Here is an 18,418-nt window from a genome sequence, read left to right on the forward strand (position 1 = left end):
GGCTTTGGGGCCAGGGGAGGGGGGGGAGGACAGAAACCCAAGCATAAAATGGACCATCTCTGACTGTTCACATACATGGGATACTTCTGTGGCAGGGGAGGACCCATGTGGGTGGGTAGGAAGGAGGTGGAAAAGGGGTTTAAGTATGTACCTTTTTTTTTTGCTTTTTTGTATTTCGTAAAATTAATAAAAAGTATGTTCAAAAAAAAAAAAAAAAGATTATACAGGGTCATCACAAGTCCCTTGAAGGATACCAACCATTTCTTAGATCCCAGCAAAAGCTTTTACAGTTATGTGCTGAGGAGAGATAGGACTGATTGTGATCTTTTACTGTTTGATTTTATATGGCTTTGTTGTTATCACAACTTCTTTCTTTAAAAGAAGTAGTGCTGTGTACTGTTTTATATATTCTGTTTTGTTCTTTCAAAGATGTAGGCCATGGAAAGTTTCCAGCCCAGCATGGGGCTGACCGAGTTCTGTCCTCAAAGCTGCTGAGGATGGAACAACAGATGGGAGGCTGGGAAGATGCATTTTGTTGACACAGGCTAGAAGCGGCAGTTTATCATTGGTTTAAAAATATTTGTGACATTTTCAAATAGTAGTTTTTAGCTATTTTAAAGTGACCATTTCATTATTTTATTCCTTTTGTAAACCACTCTTTTTTTTTAACAATCAAGTGGAATATACGTTATGAAATAAATAATAATAATGGCATGGACACAGATTATTGCCGTATGGGCTGTGGATATCCTATCTACAGAAAAATTCCCTTAAGTTCAGTGGTAAAAAGAGGATTCCTGTGCCACTCTAGATACAGGGACCACCAGGAACATTTAGTCTTTAGCCTAGTGGTTGCCTTTAAGCATAATAGAGAACAGCTGACATTTGTGTCTACGTGAGAAGATCATAGACTCATGAAGTGTAGAGTGGGAAGTGCTGCACTTGAGAACAACACTGCAATGGGGCAAAACTTCTGTGATGAACCTGCCTCTGACCAGGTATTGGCTTTCCATTTTTTTCTTCTGCTTTCTGATTTGGTTTTAATAATTGAATTTTATTATCTTAGCTTTTATATGTAACTACTTGATACTGGTAGTTCATCATAGAAATGACAAGTGACATATAAATTCTCAAAATAAAATATTCTTTGAAATGAAAGGCAGTACAGAAATGTTACCCCAAAAAGCAAGGGTATATAAGGATATTAAACATCAACACAAATTCCTAATACATATACCTCTAGTTCTGAGTCATCGAGTTCACTGCAAAGTTTATCAAAGATATCAGAGGGCTTCCTGTTGAACACCAAAATTCACCTAGACCATCTTCATATTTGAACCTCATAATTAAATATAAATAAAACAGATGCCTCAGCTTCTATGAACACAATTCCATGGAACAGAACTGCAAAGCTATTGGGTGGGCAGCTCCAGTCATCCTACCTAACCAACGTGGTTTGGGGTAAAAAAATTAATACCATATAACTTTCCAAGTACAAGCTATTGTTTCCCAATGTGGCAGTTAATTACAATTAATTTTGGGAGACAATTATCTATTCCAGCTACCTCCTGTTACCATTGCCCTAATTAAATACGGTATGCTATCGTTCACAGAATGAAGTTTTACTGTACATTCCAAATACTGTACACTTAAATCATACATAGGCTCCACTCATATGTACCCAGGTAGAGCTTACTTTTGAGTAAACATGTGTAATAAGGCTGTCAAGTTCATTTTCAGGGAAACATAAGAACAGTACAATTCTTTATGCACTTCCAAGTTCATTTTCAGAGAAACATAAGAACAGTATGCACTTACTCAGAATTAAGTTCCATCACATTACTCTCAGGTAAGTGGGTATAGGATCACTGCTTAAACCTTTCAATAAGAACTTTAAATATGCCTCTTACATCAACATCAAAATTAAGAGATTTAGAAATGAAGCATCTTCATCATTTGAGAATGTATCACCATCAAATTAAAAATGTGATTATCCCTCAAATAAGTAGCACAGCGGCCAGCAATATCGAAGCAATGCCCTTGCAAAGGAAGCAAGTGCTCCAGGCTTATACTTGTCTACTCAGAAGTTAGCCCCACCAAATTTAATGGGGCTTACTCGAAGGTAAGTAGAGGATTTCAGCCTTAACTTTAATGCAATCTGTGTGCCATGTCATAAGCATTGCTTTGCTATTCATTCTGATGTAATAGCTTTCAAAAGGTGGTCAGACTAGGTGTCATAGGGTATCATTTTGTCTCCATTTCCACATATGCTCCCCCTGCCCTCAATAATGAAACTACTAATCAAGCTTTTTAAAAATACAAAACACTAAACAGTGTAGTAGAAAAATGGACCACAACTGGATCCATAAATATCTGGGACAGCAGTACCACCAGTCCAATACATTTTTGACAAATGAAAAATACTGAAGTATGTTATAGAACTAACTACATTCCATCAGTGCATCATTCCACTCTTCATATTACTATCTCCTCTTCAGCATGGAACGTTTTCTTTATGTTCACTGTCTCTTTACCACTGCATTAATAACAAACAGGTAGTAAACAGTGGCAAAATAAATGACTCAAAAAACATCATTTCCTTTATATCTTCAAGTAATTCAGCCTAAAACAAACTAAATCAAGATTGCTTCAAACATTCCATCCTATCCTCTGGAACAAGTTGATGATAGCATTTTCAAAAATTAATCCACTCACAATAGCCACCAGACAAAGTTTTCGGCTTGTATTCAAGGTAACTGCAAAAGAAAGGAAAAATGGGATGGGTCAAATTCCTAGTAGTTTTCCAACTGTGGTTATGAATGAATTAGTCTGGACAAAAATCACATTTCTAGTTAATGAAATGGCTATATGAATGATTATATGAATAAAATATGCAGGACTGGGAGCAGTTGTGTTAAACATTATCACAGTTGCAAACTAATCATTTAAGCAGGAGTGAGCAACCTTTGTTCCATCAAAGGCTGAATTCTTCTGGAGCTAATCTCTCAAGGCTGCATGCAGTGGGGGTCAGGACTTATCACCCCCCCAATCTGTTAATACTATCACCACCCCAAAACCTCTCTATCCCTCCCCCTCCAATCTCTCTCCCTCTCTCTGCCACTTCACTTTTGCCTCCCAAGGGACCACAACTGCACTAAGGAAAAATGACACAATTTTGGCCCAGCATTCCTTTCTAGTAATCTAGACATTTCTATGAGATCTTTTGCAACCCAGCTCCTTCCCAGTGATCCAGCCTTCACCTTACTGACAGGAAAATGAGAAAGAGGCAAGCCAGACTGACCCCAAAGCACAGTAGAAAGAGTGTCTTTGCAAAGGAGACTGTATTACTCTACCTACCATGCTCTGCGATTTGGCCCCTGCCTCTCTTTTGTTCTTTTTTGTGGCAATTACCGGTATATGATTATGAAAGAACTGCATTATTTTGGGGGTGGGTGAAGAAGCAACACTGTCCTTGTGCCACCAGCTAGATCACTGGGAAGGAACCCACTTTCCCTAAAATACTGGATCTGTGATACAGAACACCTCTATAGTTGCTAGAACAGACAAGGGCAAACAGACTGGTTTACCCAAGTATGGGATGTCATGCATATGAACAAACTAACATGATATTTAGTACATGTTCAAGGAAAAAGGAAAAACTGTTATTTCTTTGGATCATTGTGCAACTATTGTTGTAATGTCAGTCTTGCTAGAACAAAAGATTAAGCTTTCAGTCTTTGCTATCTTTTGCACACTGTACAGATTTCACAATTATTCAAGTCTGCTGTCAGGCACTCCAATCTCTCTTTCTAGTTTCCACTCTTCGAATGAAGTTTCCTTCTTTGATGTTTTACATCTTAAGGCTGAATGCCTGCCTCATGCAGTCAAAACCAGGAAGCTGGGGGGGGGGGCACTTCTATGTCTGGACTGAACAAATGTCCCAATCCTGACTTGCTTTACAACTTAACTATACTACAAGAGTAAAATTAGGAATACCTCTAATTGCTTGCAAGTTTGATGTCAAGACGAACACTTTAATGAGCAAGAGGCACAAATAAGTATAGTCATGTTCCCAAATAACAGCTGGAATCAATAGAAGTTTTCCATAGCTGGATAGCAGCAATGCTTTCAGAAGAAAGGTGAAATCTGCCTTGGTTGTCAGAACTACAGCTCTTGCTAGCCACAAAGCAGTGAAGATGCCAATCAAAAAGGCAGTTTGTTCTGTATGAGAGAGAGAGAGAGAGAGGGAGACAGACAGACGTAGGGAGATTAAGGCATTTCTTAAATAGTTGGTCATTAGAAGGTATACCAGACATCTTACCACATAAATTTGCAAGGTGCCTTTAAGTAGTTTTCTGTGGAAAAGAGTACATTTTGGATTGGATTAGATGTACTGTAGCATGATGTATGTGTGACATTTGTTAGTTACCGGTACTTTACCTTGCCCAAGGCAACTCAAAGCAACTTGCAAACAAATGAACAAAAAACCCCACATAGATACATTAAAACCAGTTGCAGAGGGGAGGGGGAAACCCCAACAACTTCAGAGAACAAGCAGAGTTATGGGGAAGGAGGCAGTCCCTAGGCATCATGCTTTGTGGAAGTTTAAGATGTGATAACCAACACTTTGCACTGTGCTTAGAAATGGGGAGCCAGGCATGACTAAAATCAGAACTGGCCAGAAACATGCGCAAATGACACACCAGCTGAAGCTGAGCAAAAGTACTCCTAGTCACACAGTCACGGAATATCCAGGAGCAAAGCTGGGTCCATGAGCACTCCAAAACTATGAATCTCATATTTCAAAGGGAGTGCAGCCCCATAGCACCTCTGTCATGTCCAAACTGAGTTTCAGCTTATTTGCCTGTATGTAGCTTATCAGTAACCTCAAGAAATGGTCCAAAGCCTCCACAGCCTCCCTGTGAAACGTTAAGCTGATGAGAGAGCTGCACATCATTCACACACGAGTGACAACCAACTTCAAACCTCTGGGTAACCTCTCCTATGAGTTCTAAGGTGGATATTAAAGAGCATAAGGCACAACCATGAACCCTATTAGGCACCACCAGTCATCCCAGTGCATGTCAACCCACCACCTAGTTCTGCTCCCAATCACAATTTTGCAACTGGCTTCAAATGGTGGATCCTGGGATTCTAGTGGGAAAAAGTAGAACTGGAAGCCTGAGACCTGCCCACCTCAATGCAGGTCGCTATTGTTCCAATTTGAAAAGAGTCTGAGAAACAAGTAATTTTCACAAGGCTAATTAATAGGGGCTTTGGGCTGAAAATGGATTTGGGCTCTGTCTCCCAGACCCAACCTCAACATTCTCTGCTGTAAAATACTTGCACTCACAAGTGCCCTGCAATACTTTTTCATACATAACTACCCATTCAGATTGATGGAATACAGTCAATTCCTGATTGTTGAGCATCCTCCAAGCAGATTATGTGAAGTCAAGTGAGACATTATGGAAAAATAAACTAACAATGCAACACATCCGTTATACACTAATAATTACAATGCATTCAAACCATTAAAAATGTTTATATAAAAAGAATCTAGAAATAATATTTGCAGCAATAACAAATTATACTGGATCTTACCCAGAGACGCTATCCCAAACATTCGATAAAAATCCCATTCCTTGGCATATCTAATTAAATCATCAGGATCAGTGCTTTGGCTTGAATCCTGTAACTGCAGCCATCTGATATAAGCCTCACAAAGCAAACAGAATATGCAAAGCTTCCCATGAATCTGAAATATGAAATAGCATTAGTTTCAGAGGCCCATGGACATCATGACTTGTAACACTATTGTTTACCGTTACAAACTATGTTGTTTTTGCAAGTTTTCTTTGGTGTTAGATGCATATGTCATCATAGAAGTCAGCTCTCTTATACTATAAGACACAGAATGGAAAAAGAGATGTGATGGTGCACACATCTTTCCCATCCAGGGACTTGCAACATACATATGGAAATGCACTGACTGCAAGAATAACTAAATGTTACTTGGCTCATAATCAGACTTCTGAATTACAGAACATCTTCCAGAGCACTGCTGCTCACTGTGCTGCCCAAGGAGCTCAATTATTATTCATTCAGTTAATATGTTATATAGGCTTTAGAGTGACTTTCAAGAGTTGTAATTATTTTTTGCCGTTGTGGGGAACAGGACAAGACAAAACTTCCAGAAAAGGATGCAAGCTGAAGTTAATATTAGTACTACGGCACATGGAAAGGAAGAAGGAAAGACCAGTTTCACACCAAATATTTTCATTATGCCTCTCATAACTTTCTAACAAGAACCACATATCTTACACTAAATTAAGATAAGACGGGAAAGCCCCAGGAACTTACATTTATCTTCGTATTGAACAGTATATGTCTATAAGCCTGTGCTTTGCATAAGATAGCATTAATTAAGATGATAACAGGATCATATTCGATATACTTGTCCACTGGTTTCTGACAGGATTTCTGAAAGTAACAGAGCAAAAGCAAGTTAAAAACATCACACAGTAATATTGCAGTGATATAGATATCATTCAAGCTTGATGTATGTAGCCTCATTTTCAGTCTAATACAACAATAAAAATATTCATCTGAAAATGTTGCCTTTATAGCAAAATATTACCTTCACAATTCATCCAACCATTAAAAAAAAAACAACACCATAGTGTTGGCTATAGTGCATGTTTTTGACTCAGCACACCAAGTTGCAGTGAATTGCCATAGAAAAATAAATAGAAGCTCATAAAATATTACCACCAAGGCTGTCTATTTTTATCCACGTGAACAGGAATTTACATTTCAATATTTCATCATACACTGTTGAAAGACAGATATTTTAGGCTTAACTCTATACTACTTATTAGATCGAAATAGAGCCATGTGGTATACAAGATGATCTGCAAGGACCATAAAAACATCTGCAAGCTTCTTTGAGTCCTTGTCAAGGAAAAAGGTGGGGCATAAATTAATGATGATGATGATGATGATCCAGTCCTTCAATGCTTGGCACAGATGCATTCCAGAATTTCAGTAGTCATAGCCCATGGGGTGATGGTGTGTTGTCAGCAGCAGCACTAAAGACAAGCTTAATGTTAATAATTATTAGAAAGGGACTAAAAAATAAAATAGCAAATGCCAAATTAATATTATATGCTTGTAGTATATCCACATACAGTTAATCTGTTCCTGATACCATCATCTCAAAAGTATTGCTGAGCTGGAAAAGACGAGTAAAGGCAGACTGATAGAGGCTCATAAAATTATGGACGATGAAGAGAGAATGTGTAAAAACAAATTATTTTCCCTCCCAAAACAAAAGTCTGTGTTCTTCAGTGAAACTGGCTGGGGTCCACAAACACCATTACCAAGTAGCTACAGTGAAAACTATAACCAGTGACAGATTATACTGCCATGTATACACTATGACTGAAGTATCTACCGGTACATTAAAAAAAAAAAAACCACCAGCAACAAAGCATAGCAGACAGTATTTTTCCCCCAAAAATGCCAACAGAGTGCTTTGTACTGGAATTTTTTTTATTAGTGTCATGTGCTGGAGGAGAAGGGTTGTTACAAACCCCAAATGTGTATATACTGCCCAACGTTCTAAAAACTCCTTGCCAGGCAATGATAATACAGAAACATTATATTTGCCTCCTTGCATCAGGAAGCAAGGATGCCTCACCAGTCACTAGAAATAATGGTTGGCTGCTGTATTGTTGGATAAACTTATGACCATATCACAATGTACATTGATAGGAATAATTTCTCTCTGGTGGCATTGCTACTTACTAAAATTTTATTTGATGAAGATGTTAAATTGTACCCAGCAAAACAGAGAGAGAGACACTTGTTACCTGAAAATGGAAAGTATGTGCCAACAGCAAGAACAATCAGTCATATCAAAGCATTCATGTTCATGCAAAATTTATAAAATCTGTCAACTTCTTTTATGCAAGCAAATACTGGTTTTCATATACTTTCTGTTGAAGGAATTGCTTTTGTCCAGAAGACAGTTAACATGTAGCAAAGACTATAAAATAGCACCTCCATTTTAGTTTTTATGTGAGGAAAATACATTTTTCTAGTGGTTAAATGATAATAAAATGCTGCCAAAGGACAGTTTGACATTGAAAAGATGTGACAGTAGTTAAAATGTGTTTTATTACCGTCTTTCAGTGCAGCTTCTTTTATCTAGCTTTCCCATCAACTACCTTGGCTGCCAGTTATTATTAATAAAAAAGTGAGCTTTACATCATGCTGTAAGCCTTAAGGACATCCAGTTTGCAATTTATATTATGGTATGTACTGAGCAGGACCTCAGCTAGCTAGGTTCTACCCTTCCCCCCATCCAAATAAGTGCTTATTAGCCTCAACTTGGTGTCCACACTATTCCTCATTTTCAGAATGGTGGATCACTGTTGGGGTGATGCTTAAGTGGTTTTAAACTTGTGCTCTGAACTTCTGAAAATTCTTCAGTAATTAGTTAGCAATGGCTGTTCCATCATTTTGCACATTCTGGAATTTTCTGCTATCTGAATGTTGGTCATGTTCTAGGCCAAAACCTCATTCCATGCAAAAAAATCAGACCAGGACAGCACCTATGTTTCTGCCTCCTCTGTCAATGTTTCCCTTCTCAATGTAGTCAAATAAGAAAGGATATGAGGGGAAAGCCCCTCCATATAAAAACTCCTATTTTTATGACTATTTTGCAACCTATTTTTGTGTTGTCGGAGCTTGTTTCCCTGTTACTTTTTTATTCCACACCACATACTGGAACTTAGAACACTTCATAATGGTCATCATGATAAATATATTTAAATGCCATCATAACCCTAGCCATACAATATTCTTAAATACATTCTATTTAAAATTCTATTATTGCTTGATGTTTTCAGACCATAAGCTGCACTCAAGTTGATGATGAGATGAGAGTCATTTGTTAAATGTCATACAATACAGGGAAAGCAGAGTGTTAGAATGTGAGGAAGATCCAGAAATAAAGGGAAGTACAGGAAACAGCCAGGAAAGCAGGAACACAAGAAAGAGGAAATGGAGCAGAGCAGGCGAAGGTTAAATCAATGGGAGGTCACATGAAAAGAGGCAACATCAAGAGAAAGAAACTGAGACCCCATTTGCACTATACAGCTCTATTATACCACTTTAAGTAGTCATAAAAAGGTAAAGGGACCCCTGACCATTCGGTCCAGCGGTGACTGACTCTGGGGTTGCGCGCTCATCTCGCGTTATTGGCCGAGGGAGCCGGCGTACAGCTTCCAGGTCATGTGGCCAGCATGACAAAGCCGCTTCTGGCAAACCAGAGCAGCACACGGAAACGCCGTTAACTTTCCCGCTGTAGCGTACCTATTTATCTACTTGCACTTTGACGTGCTTTCGAACTGCTAGGTTGGCAGGAGCTGGGACCGAGCAATGGGAGCTCACCCCGTCCCGGGGATTCGAACCTCCGACCTTCTGATCAGCAAGCCCTAGGCTCTGTGGCTTAACCCACAGCGCCACCAGTGTCATACCTTCCCTCAAATAATCTGAGAAGTTGAAGTTTGTTAAGTGTTTGGAGAGGCAAACCCCATTTTCCTTACAGAGCTACAATTCCCAGAGTGCTTAAACAATCCAATCATCTTCCCTGGGAACTCTGGGAACTGTAGCTCTGTGAGGGGAATAGGGTGTCCCATCCACACTCTGAACACTTAAACTGCAGTTCCCAGGATTCTTTGGGGGAAGCCATGACTGTTTAAGGATGTTTGCACTACTTTTAAATGTGCTGTTCAGTTGGGGAATAAATAAGGATACATAAAGGTAGGAATTTTAATTTCTGTCATTAATTTTCTGCGCAAATGGTTCATCAGGACAATATTTTCAGACCCTGAGAGGCAGATATTTGTTTAGACAGCTCTTAACTACAACTAGGTTCATAGAGAAAATGTGCACAAGTTACACGGGTGTCTTTTTTCTTTTATTTTTTTACAACGTTTCAATAAAGAGGCTCTCTATGTTCATGGTATGTGCCTTCAAGCTCTACAGAAGAAAAAGCCAGTGTCAACTCTACCTTAGAAACTTGGTGTTCAAAGTGCACAGTGCTGACAACAAGCAACACAACAAAATTCCTAAAGTAACATGCAGAAAATGCAGGATCAGATACCATGAGAAGTACAAGAGGCAAGTGAAAGGAAAGCACAAGGCATGGGCATCCTGAAGCCCCACAAATCTAGCTAGAAAGATGTCCATAGATGAGTACAGCAAGGGACAAGAGAGGATTTGAAGATCCTTTGCTTTGCTAGACAAAATGAGCTGCAGTTTATATTAAATTTTATTTCTAAAAATGTTTGTAGTCAACACAGATAATGAAGAATGCTTGGATAAAAATTCATTGCAACACTCAGCCTTTGGGAGATAGAAACAGGAAAGAGTTAAATGAAAGCCAATTAGCCAGGCTCTTGATGAGTCTGAAACAAGTCAGAGAGATGGACTAAGGACATCTTTAATTAAATATAGCATGAACTCTATTAAGGAACAGATTATAACTATAATTAAATGAAGTCATGCTGGTTTTTCAAAACAAGAAATCAGAAAGTGTGTTCTAAGAACAACAGATTAAAAACAGGTACAGGATGCAAAACTCAAGAAGTCCTTCATCCTTATTCAGCTTCAGATCCTTTATTTGCATTGTATGTTAAATATCTGAAACTGAATAAGCAAAAATTCAAATATATTTTGACAACCAAAGTTTAGCTGTTTAGTTATCAAAAATTATCCTATGTGAACTGCCCTGAGATGATTAATTATAATTATAATTATTTATTCAGGTGCTTTCGGAATACACTGGCATAAAGCATACTTAAGTACATACACAAAGTTACATGGTTTTTCATAAGCCTTACAAGTTGAATGAGCCCCCTCTCCCCCACCCCTTTAAACACACAATAGGGCATTCTCTAAATAACAGTGCATTAAGTACATTCTACAATTTATGGAGACATATATTACAAAGGAATCCCCGTTTTGTGTGTAAAATCAACAAAACAAAATTCATGCTGTAAGCCTGTCAGAGATATATTCTGTCTTTATATATTTGATAAAGAACTGCACTCAAATAATTGTGTAACAAGTATGTCAAGATGAACCAATACCCCAATTTCTTTTTCTGAACTGCAGTCATGAACAATAAAGGTTGTTCAGCCAGTGATTTGATTACCAAGGCAAACCACATTGAAGTTTTATTACAATCAAGTGGTATATGTATCTAGTTAGTTAGTTAGTTAGTTAGTTGAATGAATGATTTTTAGAAGATACAAAAAGGATGGGGGGGAGAGAGACCAGTTGTATCTGAGCCTTCCATCAGCAGAAAGGCTCCTCAAGCTTATGGAATTAATTTTGGGGGCACACAGAGCAGGTTGCAGGGAAGTGGAACAGGAAAAAACTGCTTCTCTCCCCATTACACTGTACAAAAGAGCCATTCATCAGCACAAAGAATGTCATTGGATACAACCCATTGTAACTGCAATACAGTGCCACTGGAGCTGTACCCTCAAGTCAGCATAATGAAGGAATTGCCCATTTTGGGGGGCCTATGGACATATCTGCAAATTGGAAAAAACTGTTGTTAGTGTCATATACACTGCTATCTATATTACTGGTTACAACACAATGTTTCCTCCAAGTCTAATTTCACACAGTGGGCAGCTGGAAAAGCCTCTGTGAGTGCATGTGTGCCTGTGGGTACCAAATTCCTGGCATAATGGAAAGCAGCGGATCTAGCTCAAGGCCAGTGGATCATCTTTTATCATTTCTACAGTGTTTCTATTTATAAAAATAAAACCAAAAATACAGCCACTGTCCACAAGGTTACAAACCAGTAAGATGAAAACATAAAACAGGATATGGCAAGAAATAGGAAAGATTTTGATTGCTTTCTACACTGCCTCCATATGCAGTGATGATTTATTTCATTTGCACAGAGGTACAAAGAAAGTAGGAGATAGTGGAAGAGCTTCTGTTGTATCTTTCCTTCACCAAACCACAGTACAAGTGAGAGAGAGTCTTCTCACCAAAGGTATGGGGCACTCCTGATAAAATGATTTTTGTATTCTTAATCCAAAATATAAAAACTAGAAAACAAAGAAGAACTAGATACAATTTCTTTAAAAATAAATTAAGGCAAAAAAGAATAGAAACACATGGATCAGAAATGGCTAAAAAAATGGAAATGAGAAGTTTCAGATATCAGAACTCATCAATGCCTCATTAAGAGATTGGGGGGGGGGTACTTCCTATACTCCTGAAGGAGTCAGTAGTGAGACCACTGTCTGAAAAGCCTGGTCTAGATTCCTTGGCTTTGAGGAATCCATTCAGTCCCAAACCTACAATATTTGAACAAGGTATTGGAGGACACCAATATCAGTTCTATTCCAGGCCAAACTGAGACAAAACCTGCCTCAAATGACTTAAACCCACAGAGGATGATGGAGAGCCCAATTGGACTTAAAGACACAATCTTTCCTGGGAGGACAGACCCAGAAGGTAGTACTAGGGGACTTTTTTGCTTCATTCTTTGGCCACTGAAATTTCTAGTGCCTCAAGTTCTTTCTTCTCCCTCATGCTTATCAACATTTATATGCAATACATAGGCTTGGGCTGATAGGCTATCAGAGGAAGCAGGACTACCTCTCTTCCCCACCGCCTAATATGACAGTTTCAACCCTAAACAAGTGTCTTGGGTTGATAGTAGGCTGCAAGAGAGCTAACAAGATGAAGCTTCATCCACATGGAATGATATGGATTAAGAAACATGCTAATTTTGATGGAGGCTGAGATCTGTCTTTGGCCTCAGTACTATCTATTGGGGCACTGGTGGTGCTGGTTCAGCAACTATGGCCCTACCTAGAGAAAGCTGACTTTGTGGCCTAGCTGACCTAGCCACATTGACTGCATACATGTTGGATTATTATAATGCACTGTATGTTGTTCACTCCCTTGATTACTGTTCAGAAATGACAACTGGTACAGAATGCAGCAGCTAGAATGTGAAAGCTGAGTGTGCAGATCGTATAACAACAACAACAACAACAATTTATTTGTACCCTGCCCACCTGACTGTTGGCCCAGCCACTCCAGCATATATAAAAACATAGTAAAACAGTAAACCTTAAAAATATATATACAGTGGTACCTCGGTTTATGAACTTAATCCGTTCCGGAAATCCGTTTTTAAACCAAAACTGTTCTTAAACCAGGGCACGCTTTCCCTAATGAGGCTTTCCACTGCCGGTGCCCTTCCACCATTCGAATTCCGTTCTTAGACCGAGATAAAGTTCGCAAACCGGGACACTACTTTCGGTTTTATGGAGTTCGTAAACTGAATCATTCAAAAACAGGACTGTTCTTAAACCGAGGTACCACTGTAATTACTCATCTGCTTGACATCTGATGGGATGGTATTCCACAGGGTGGGCACCACCACCGAGAAGGGCCTCTGCCATGTAAACACAGCAGCAACCATCCAAATTATACTGGGGTTTGAATGACCAAGCTGTACTAAAGGTCTAGGTGAATAAGATACATTTTTACATGGCGGGCTGAACAACCCAGAGACCACCTGTGCCTTGAAAGGGAGAGAATTCCACTGTCAGGTGACAGACAGGGAAGGCTGAGTTCCATGAACCACACTATGAACTCTGCTTGCTGGTGAGACTAAAAGACTCCCTCCACCCATCTCTATCTAAGGGCTTGCCCTTTCATACTTATACAAAGTCTAAACACCTCACTTCAGTTCCACGCACGTGGACAGCCACGTGCAACCCCCCACGTGGACCGCCATAGTACCACCCACATGTCTTTTCCTACTTGCAGAATTAGCAATCCTAATACCTACCCATAAAAGGCGGGTACAAGTACGTTATTATTGTTATTATTTGAAGTGCAGCCAATCCATATTCTAGCTACTGAAGAGTTCGGGATACTATTCGCATACTTTGTAATCTATTACTATCCCCACCCCCGTCTCCCTTCCATGGGCAAGTATCTCTACCACCCCGATACATTCCTTTTGGTCAGTCAGCCCCGCCCCCGCACCCAATTTCCTTCCTCGATCGATCTCCTCGCCCGGCTCGATACTTCTCTCTCAAAACATGACTTACGCAGATAGAAATACGCAGCACGCCACGCTGGTAATCCTTGTACAGCTCAGGAGCCTTCCTACTGCACTCAATGCACCTATAAACTCCGGGTTCTTCCATCTTCCTCGGTAGCCCTGAGCCGCAAGATCCCGTTGCCACAGAAACGGCCGTCCCCTCTCCTCGGCCTCGTTCACTTCCGTGTTCCGCGAGCAGAGGCGGGGAAACAGGAGCAGCCGCAGAGGATCTTGGTCTTCGTAGTTCACGAGCAGCGCGACACTCAGCGGAGACCCGGAGACTACAAACTACAATTCCCAGAAAGCAACCCGGTCCACCCATTCCTCGCCGGATCCCAGCACAAAAGAGGGAAACGTAAAAAAGTTAAGTTACTGTGCGCAGGCGCGCTGGGAAGATGGCACCTGCCGCTGCGTTCGGGGGCTGTTGGCCAAGTGTCAGTGCGCCGTCGGGGCTGCTCTCGACGCTGCTGTGGCTGCTGGCGGCGACTCGGCCGGCGCTCGCCCTGACGGAGCAGTACCCGCCGTCGTTATCGCTTCTTAGGCAGGAGCAGCGCCATCAGCAGGGCCAAGGGAGCAGAGGCTGCCCGGAGTTCCTGGCAGCTGAGTGGGGAGGGGAACAGCACGCGGCGGCCGTAGCCGGCGACTGTGGTGAGTGACGGGAGGGAGAGAGGAAAGAGCCAGCGGCGGTTGCTCGGCTTTCTGGCGGGGAGGGGGGGGGAGCCACGCCGCCGCCCTCCTCCCTCATCGGGTCCTGCCTGAGGCGGCGGAATCCCGAGGTGGCGGAGTGGGCTGTACCATTTCAGAGCGCAGGTGGGGGGGGAGGATAAGAAGCTCTCTCAGCCCAACAGGCAGAGGGGTCTCTGCTAGACCCTTCCATGCTTTGCGTTAGCTCTTATCTACCTAGAGGACCACCCCACCTCCCAGCAATTTCATATTCCGCGCCTGCATTTTAAAGTGGTACAGCCCGGCTCTCCGCCCCCTTAGGACTTGACACTTCATTCCACTGCATGTGTGGACCGAGCCTGAGGGGAGGAAGGGCAGCAGGGCGCGCCCTTCGCTTCTCTTTCCTAAGTGTGCTCCGCTCCGCTTGCTTACCCTCGAAGGGAGAGGCGGCAAGTCTCGGCTGGCTAGAAAGCGGCTGTGTTGAGTGATGAGCTGCTGCCGCCGCCGCCGCCTCTCCCAAGAGGCCGAGCTGGCTCGTGCAAATTCGCCTGTCAAGTTCTTTTGAGTAGCGGCGGAGGAGCGAAAAGCTCTTCCTGGCTCTTCTCTTCGCTGGCTGCTCTCTGTAAAGTGTCATAAACCGAAGCCAAGTCCCTGCCCTGAGGCGCTTTCAGTGGAGCGAAATCCAAGTAGGTGCACTTTAATTTGCCCTTGCCTTCCCTTTCTGATGTTTCATGATTGCGGGGACCCAGTCTACAGTTAAACAGCAGAAGAAGAAGGGGAAGGCAAGGGCAAATTAAAGTGCACCTACGTACTTGGATTTCGTTCCATTCAAGGGCAAGGAACTAAAGTTTCTTTGCACATTTTACCTCATCTAGGTGCACACCTAAACATGTAGAGTGAATGCAGCATGAGTGTTCTTTATTTACCGTATTTTTTCATGTATAACATGCCCCCGTGTATAACACGACCTCTATTTTTTGGAACTCCAAAAATATAAATCCCCCATATGCACTACCCATGTTAAACTTGAAAAAATAGGGGAGAAATATAGTCTTATACATGAAAAATACAGTACATTTAGCAGCTGTATCCCATAACACAAGGTGCAGTATTTGAACGATTAGCCTAGAAATGTTCTTTCCATATGAACTGTGGTATAATTAGCACTGCCTTCCTTAGTGTCCAAATTCTGTAGCCGTTTTAAGCTGAGCATACCAATTAACAGTGAAAATGTTTCCATTTTAGATTCTTCTTTTTTGCACTTTCATGACTCAGACTGTGAACTACAAAGGTCTCCCTCTTGTGAATCCCTGCTTTCCCTCAATACTGAAAAACTTCTGGTATGTTTGTTCACTGTGTATTGCAAGGAGACTGCTGATGAATTTTTGCTGGTGACAAATCTAGTATTATAATGATCATAATACTTAAGAAATGTATTTATCAATCCAAAGGAAAGGAAATCAAATTTATTAGATAACATACACTGTTTGAAGACTGCAGATGTTAAGATGCTAACAGCATTTTAACTATGAATATCACTGAAACTATAAATATTTTAACTTGTTTTAAAGAATGCATGTTATTTTCCAGATCCATTAGAACCAACTGTTCTTGCATTATCTGGTGTTAAATTTTGATGTGATAAGCACTTTGGACCCAATCCAGCTAAGTATTTTCAAGTCACATGATTTCCATGGTAGAATTAAGCTTTTGCTTGACACTGTTGCAGGGAAGTCATTGAGACTTAATGGTTTGTTCATGTCCTCAATTTTTATTTTGGTGGTGTTAGTTTAATTTGGTAAATGTTTTGCAGAGTCAAGCAAAGTCACTTGCAGAACAAAAAAGATTTCCATTTGCCACAGATGATGACAATACCAATGAAGAATTAGGTAAGAGGTTCTGTGTGTGGTTGGTGATCAGTAGTGGCTATATATAATTGAATTATATCACTTATGAGTGCTGCAAAATGTTCTGAAAATAATAGTACTGAGATCTAATAATCCTAATTCATTTTTAAATACTTGACCATGACTGTCTACAGAATAAAATTAAGCTGCAGATCATTAGGTTGTATACAGTCCTGTCTGTGTGTGAGTGGACCGGACTATTGTTTATGCAGTGGGACTTCATGGTCCCCTCATCCCTCTTCACCCTGCCTTCCTGGCAGCCCTCCACATACCTGAAAAATCTGCTCTAGGAGGTCGGTGTGCTTGGAGGATGGTGAAATTCCTGTCACAGGTTTGGAAGGCTGCTTGTGTAACATTGGATTCTGCCCATTGACACTTATAAAATAATTCATTTTTGCATTCTGTCCTCTTAACCTGAATTCTCCAGTGTTATACTCATGCTGAGTCTTTATATAATACCGGTAATTACTGTGGGTAGATTCACACATGCAGTTGGATGTGTTAACCATTTGACTTTTATCTTGTCTTTATACTATAAAAGTGAAGCTAGAGTCACAAACACAGGCCTGCACATGTGACTCCAGCTTCACTTTTAACCTGTCCCCAATCTTGCTTGTTCCAGCTGGTTATAGCATCCATCCTGGAGTTGGTCTTCTAGTCTAGTGGCATTCCCCTGCCATTATCCTGTGAGCATTTTTATTTACACATAACACTGGACTTCTCTGCTTTCAGTGGTACTTTAGTCAATTAGTTGTAAGTATGTCTACTTGGAAGCAAGTCCACTGACTTCAGTGGGACGTATTCCCAGGTACTGTAAATGTTTATAGACTTGCCTTCTGGAGCAGATTTACAGGGCTCACAGGGGATGTACAGGCAGGGAAGGTCCACTCCACATTGGAGTGGTTTTCCAGTCTTTCTCAGGCCTATGTGGAGAAGCCAGGTTAATAGCTGTATTGAATATTTCAATGGCTTTATCCAGTTTGCCTCTTTGCACTCTTTTTTACCCCCATAGATGCCAGAGATTGAATCTGGGACCATTTACATGGGTGGGATTGGAATGTTTTTCTTTGTTACTTATTGCTGTCAAGTGGTAATTTTAAATTACCTAAAATTGTACAGTGATGCAAAATGTGGTTTCAAGCCTTGGGCTACTCTTTACAGGAAAAAAAATATCATTGAATATATTAAATGTTGATGTTTTAATGAAACTATTTCCTGATTATTATGTTGTAGTATTTTATAAGTTATGAAACAATGTATTTTCAAAACTATGTTTTCAGAAATCACACCCCTCAATTAAACTCTTTGGCAGGTACAGGTAGGTAGCCGTGTTGGTCTGAGTCGAAGCAAAATAAAAAAATTCCTTCAGTAGCACCTTAAAGACCAACTAAGTTTATATTTTGGTATGAGCTTTCGTATCTGAAGAAGTGTGCATGCACACGAAAGCTCATACCAAAATATAAACTTAGTTGGTCTTTAAGGTGCTACTGAAGGAATTTTTTTATTTTTCTTTGGCAGGTATTCAGCAATTCTTATATGCATGGCAAATGTGGAATTCATAACACTAACCCATAACACTATTTCGACAGCTATCGCTTATGTATTGATTGGCAGTGGCCTTTACGATGAAGCTGTGCGGCACTTCTCCACAATGCTCCAGGTGATTTTTCACTCCTATTACATTGTA

At 40.6% G+C, this 18,418-nt stretch overlaps 2 protein-coding genes across 4 annotated transcripts in view; one reads left to right on the forward strand and one right to left on the reverse strand.

Annotated features, from left to right (window-relative positions):
• Positions 1-220: 220 nt before the first annotated feature.
• Positions 221-14,483, reverse strand: ARV1 (ARV1 homolog, fatty acid homeostasis modulator). The gene is made up of 5 exons (XM_035108486.2): positions 14,169-14,483; positions 6,364-6,483; positions 5,605-5,758; positions 3,997-4,221; positions 221-2,756 (listed from the first exon to the last, which is right to left on the reverse strand). The coding sequence occupies exons 1-5, from the start codon at positions 14,481-14,483 to the stop codon at positions 2,650-2,652; spliced, it is 921 nt and encodes a 306-aa protein (XP_034964377.1). The 3' UTR covers positions 221-2,649.
• A 73-nt stretch (positions 14,484-14,556) lies between these two features.
• The window catches only part of TTC13 (tetratricopeptide repeat domain 13), a 31,191-nt gene continuing 27,329 nt past the window's right edge, over positions 14,557-18,418 (forward strand). For all 3 annotated transcript variants that reach the window (XM_035108483.2, XM_035108484.2, XM_035108485.2), the window contains exons 1-4: positions 14,557-14,809; positions 16,070-16,164; positions 16,638-16,713; positions 18,321-18,391. In XM_035108483.2, coding sequence (XP_034964374.2) covers positions 14,557-14,809; positions 16,070-16,164; positions 16,638-16,713; positions 18,321-18,391 — 495 coding nt within the window. The remainder of the gene's footprint in view (positions 14,810-16,069; positions 16,165-16,637; positions 16,714-18,320; positions 18,392-18,418) is intronic.

Source organism: Zootoca vivipara, chromosome 3, assembly GCF_963506605.1.
Source record: "Zootoca vivipara chromosome 3, rZooViv1.1, whole genome shotgun sequence".
Taxonomy (NCBI): Eukaryota; Metazoa; Chordata; class Lepidosauria; order Squamata; family Lacertidae; genus Zootoca; species Zootoca vivipara.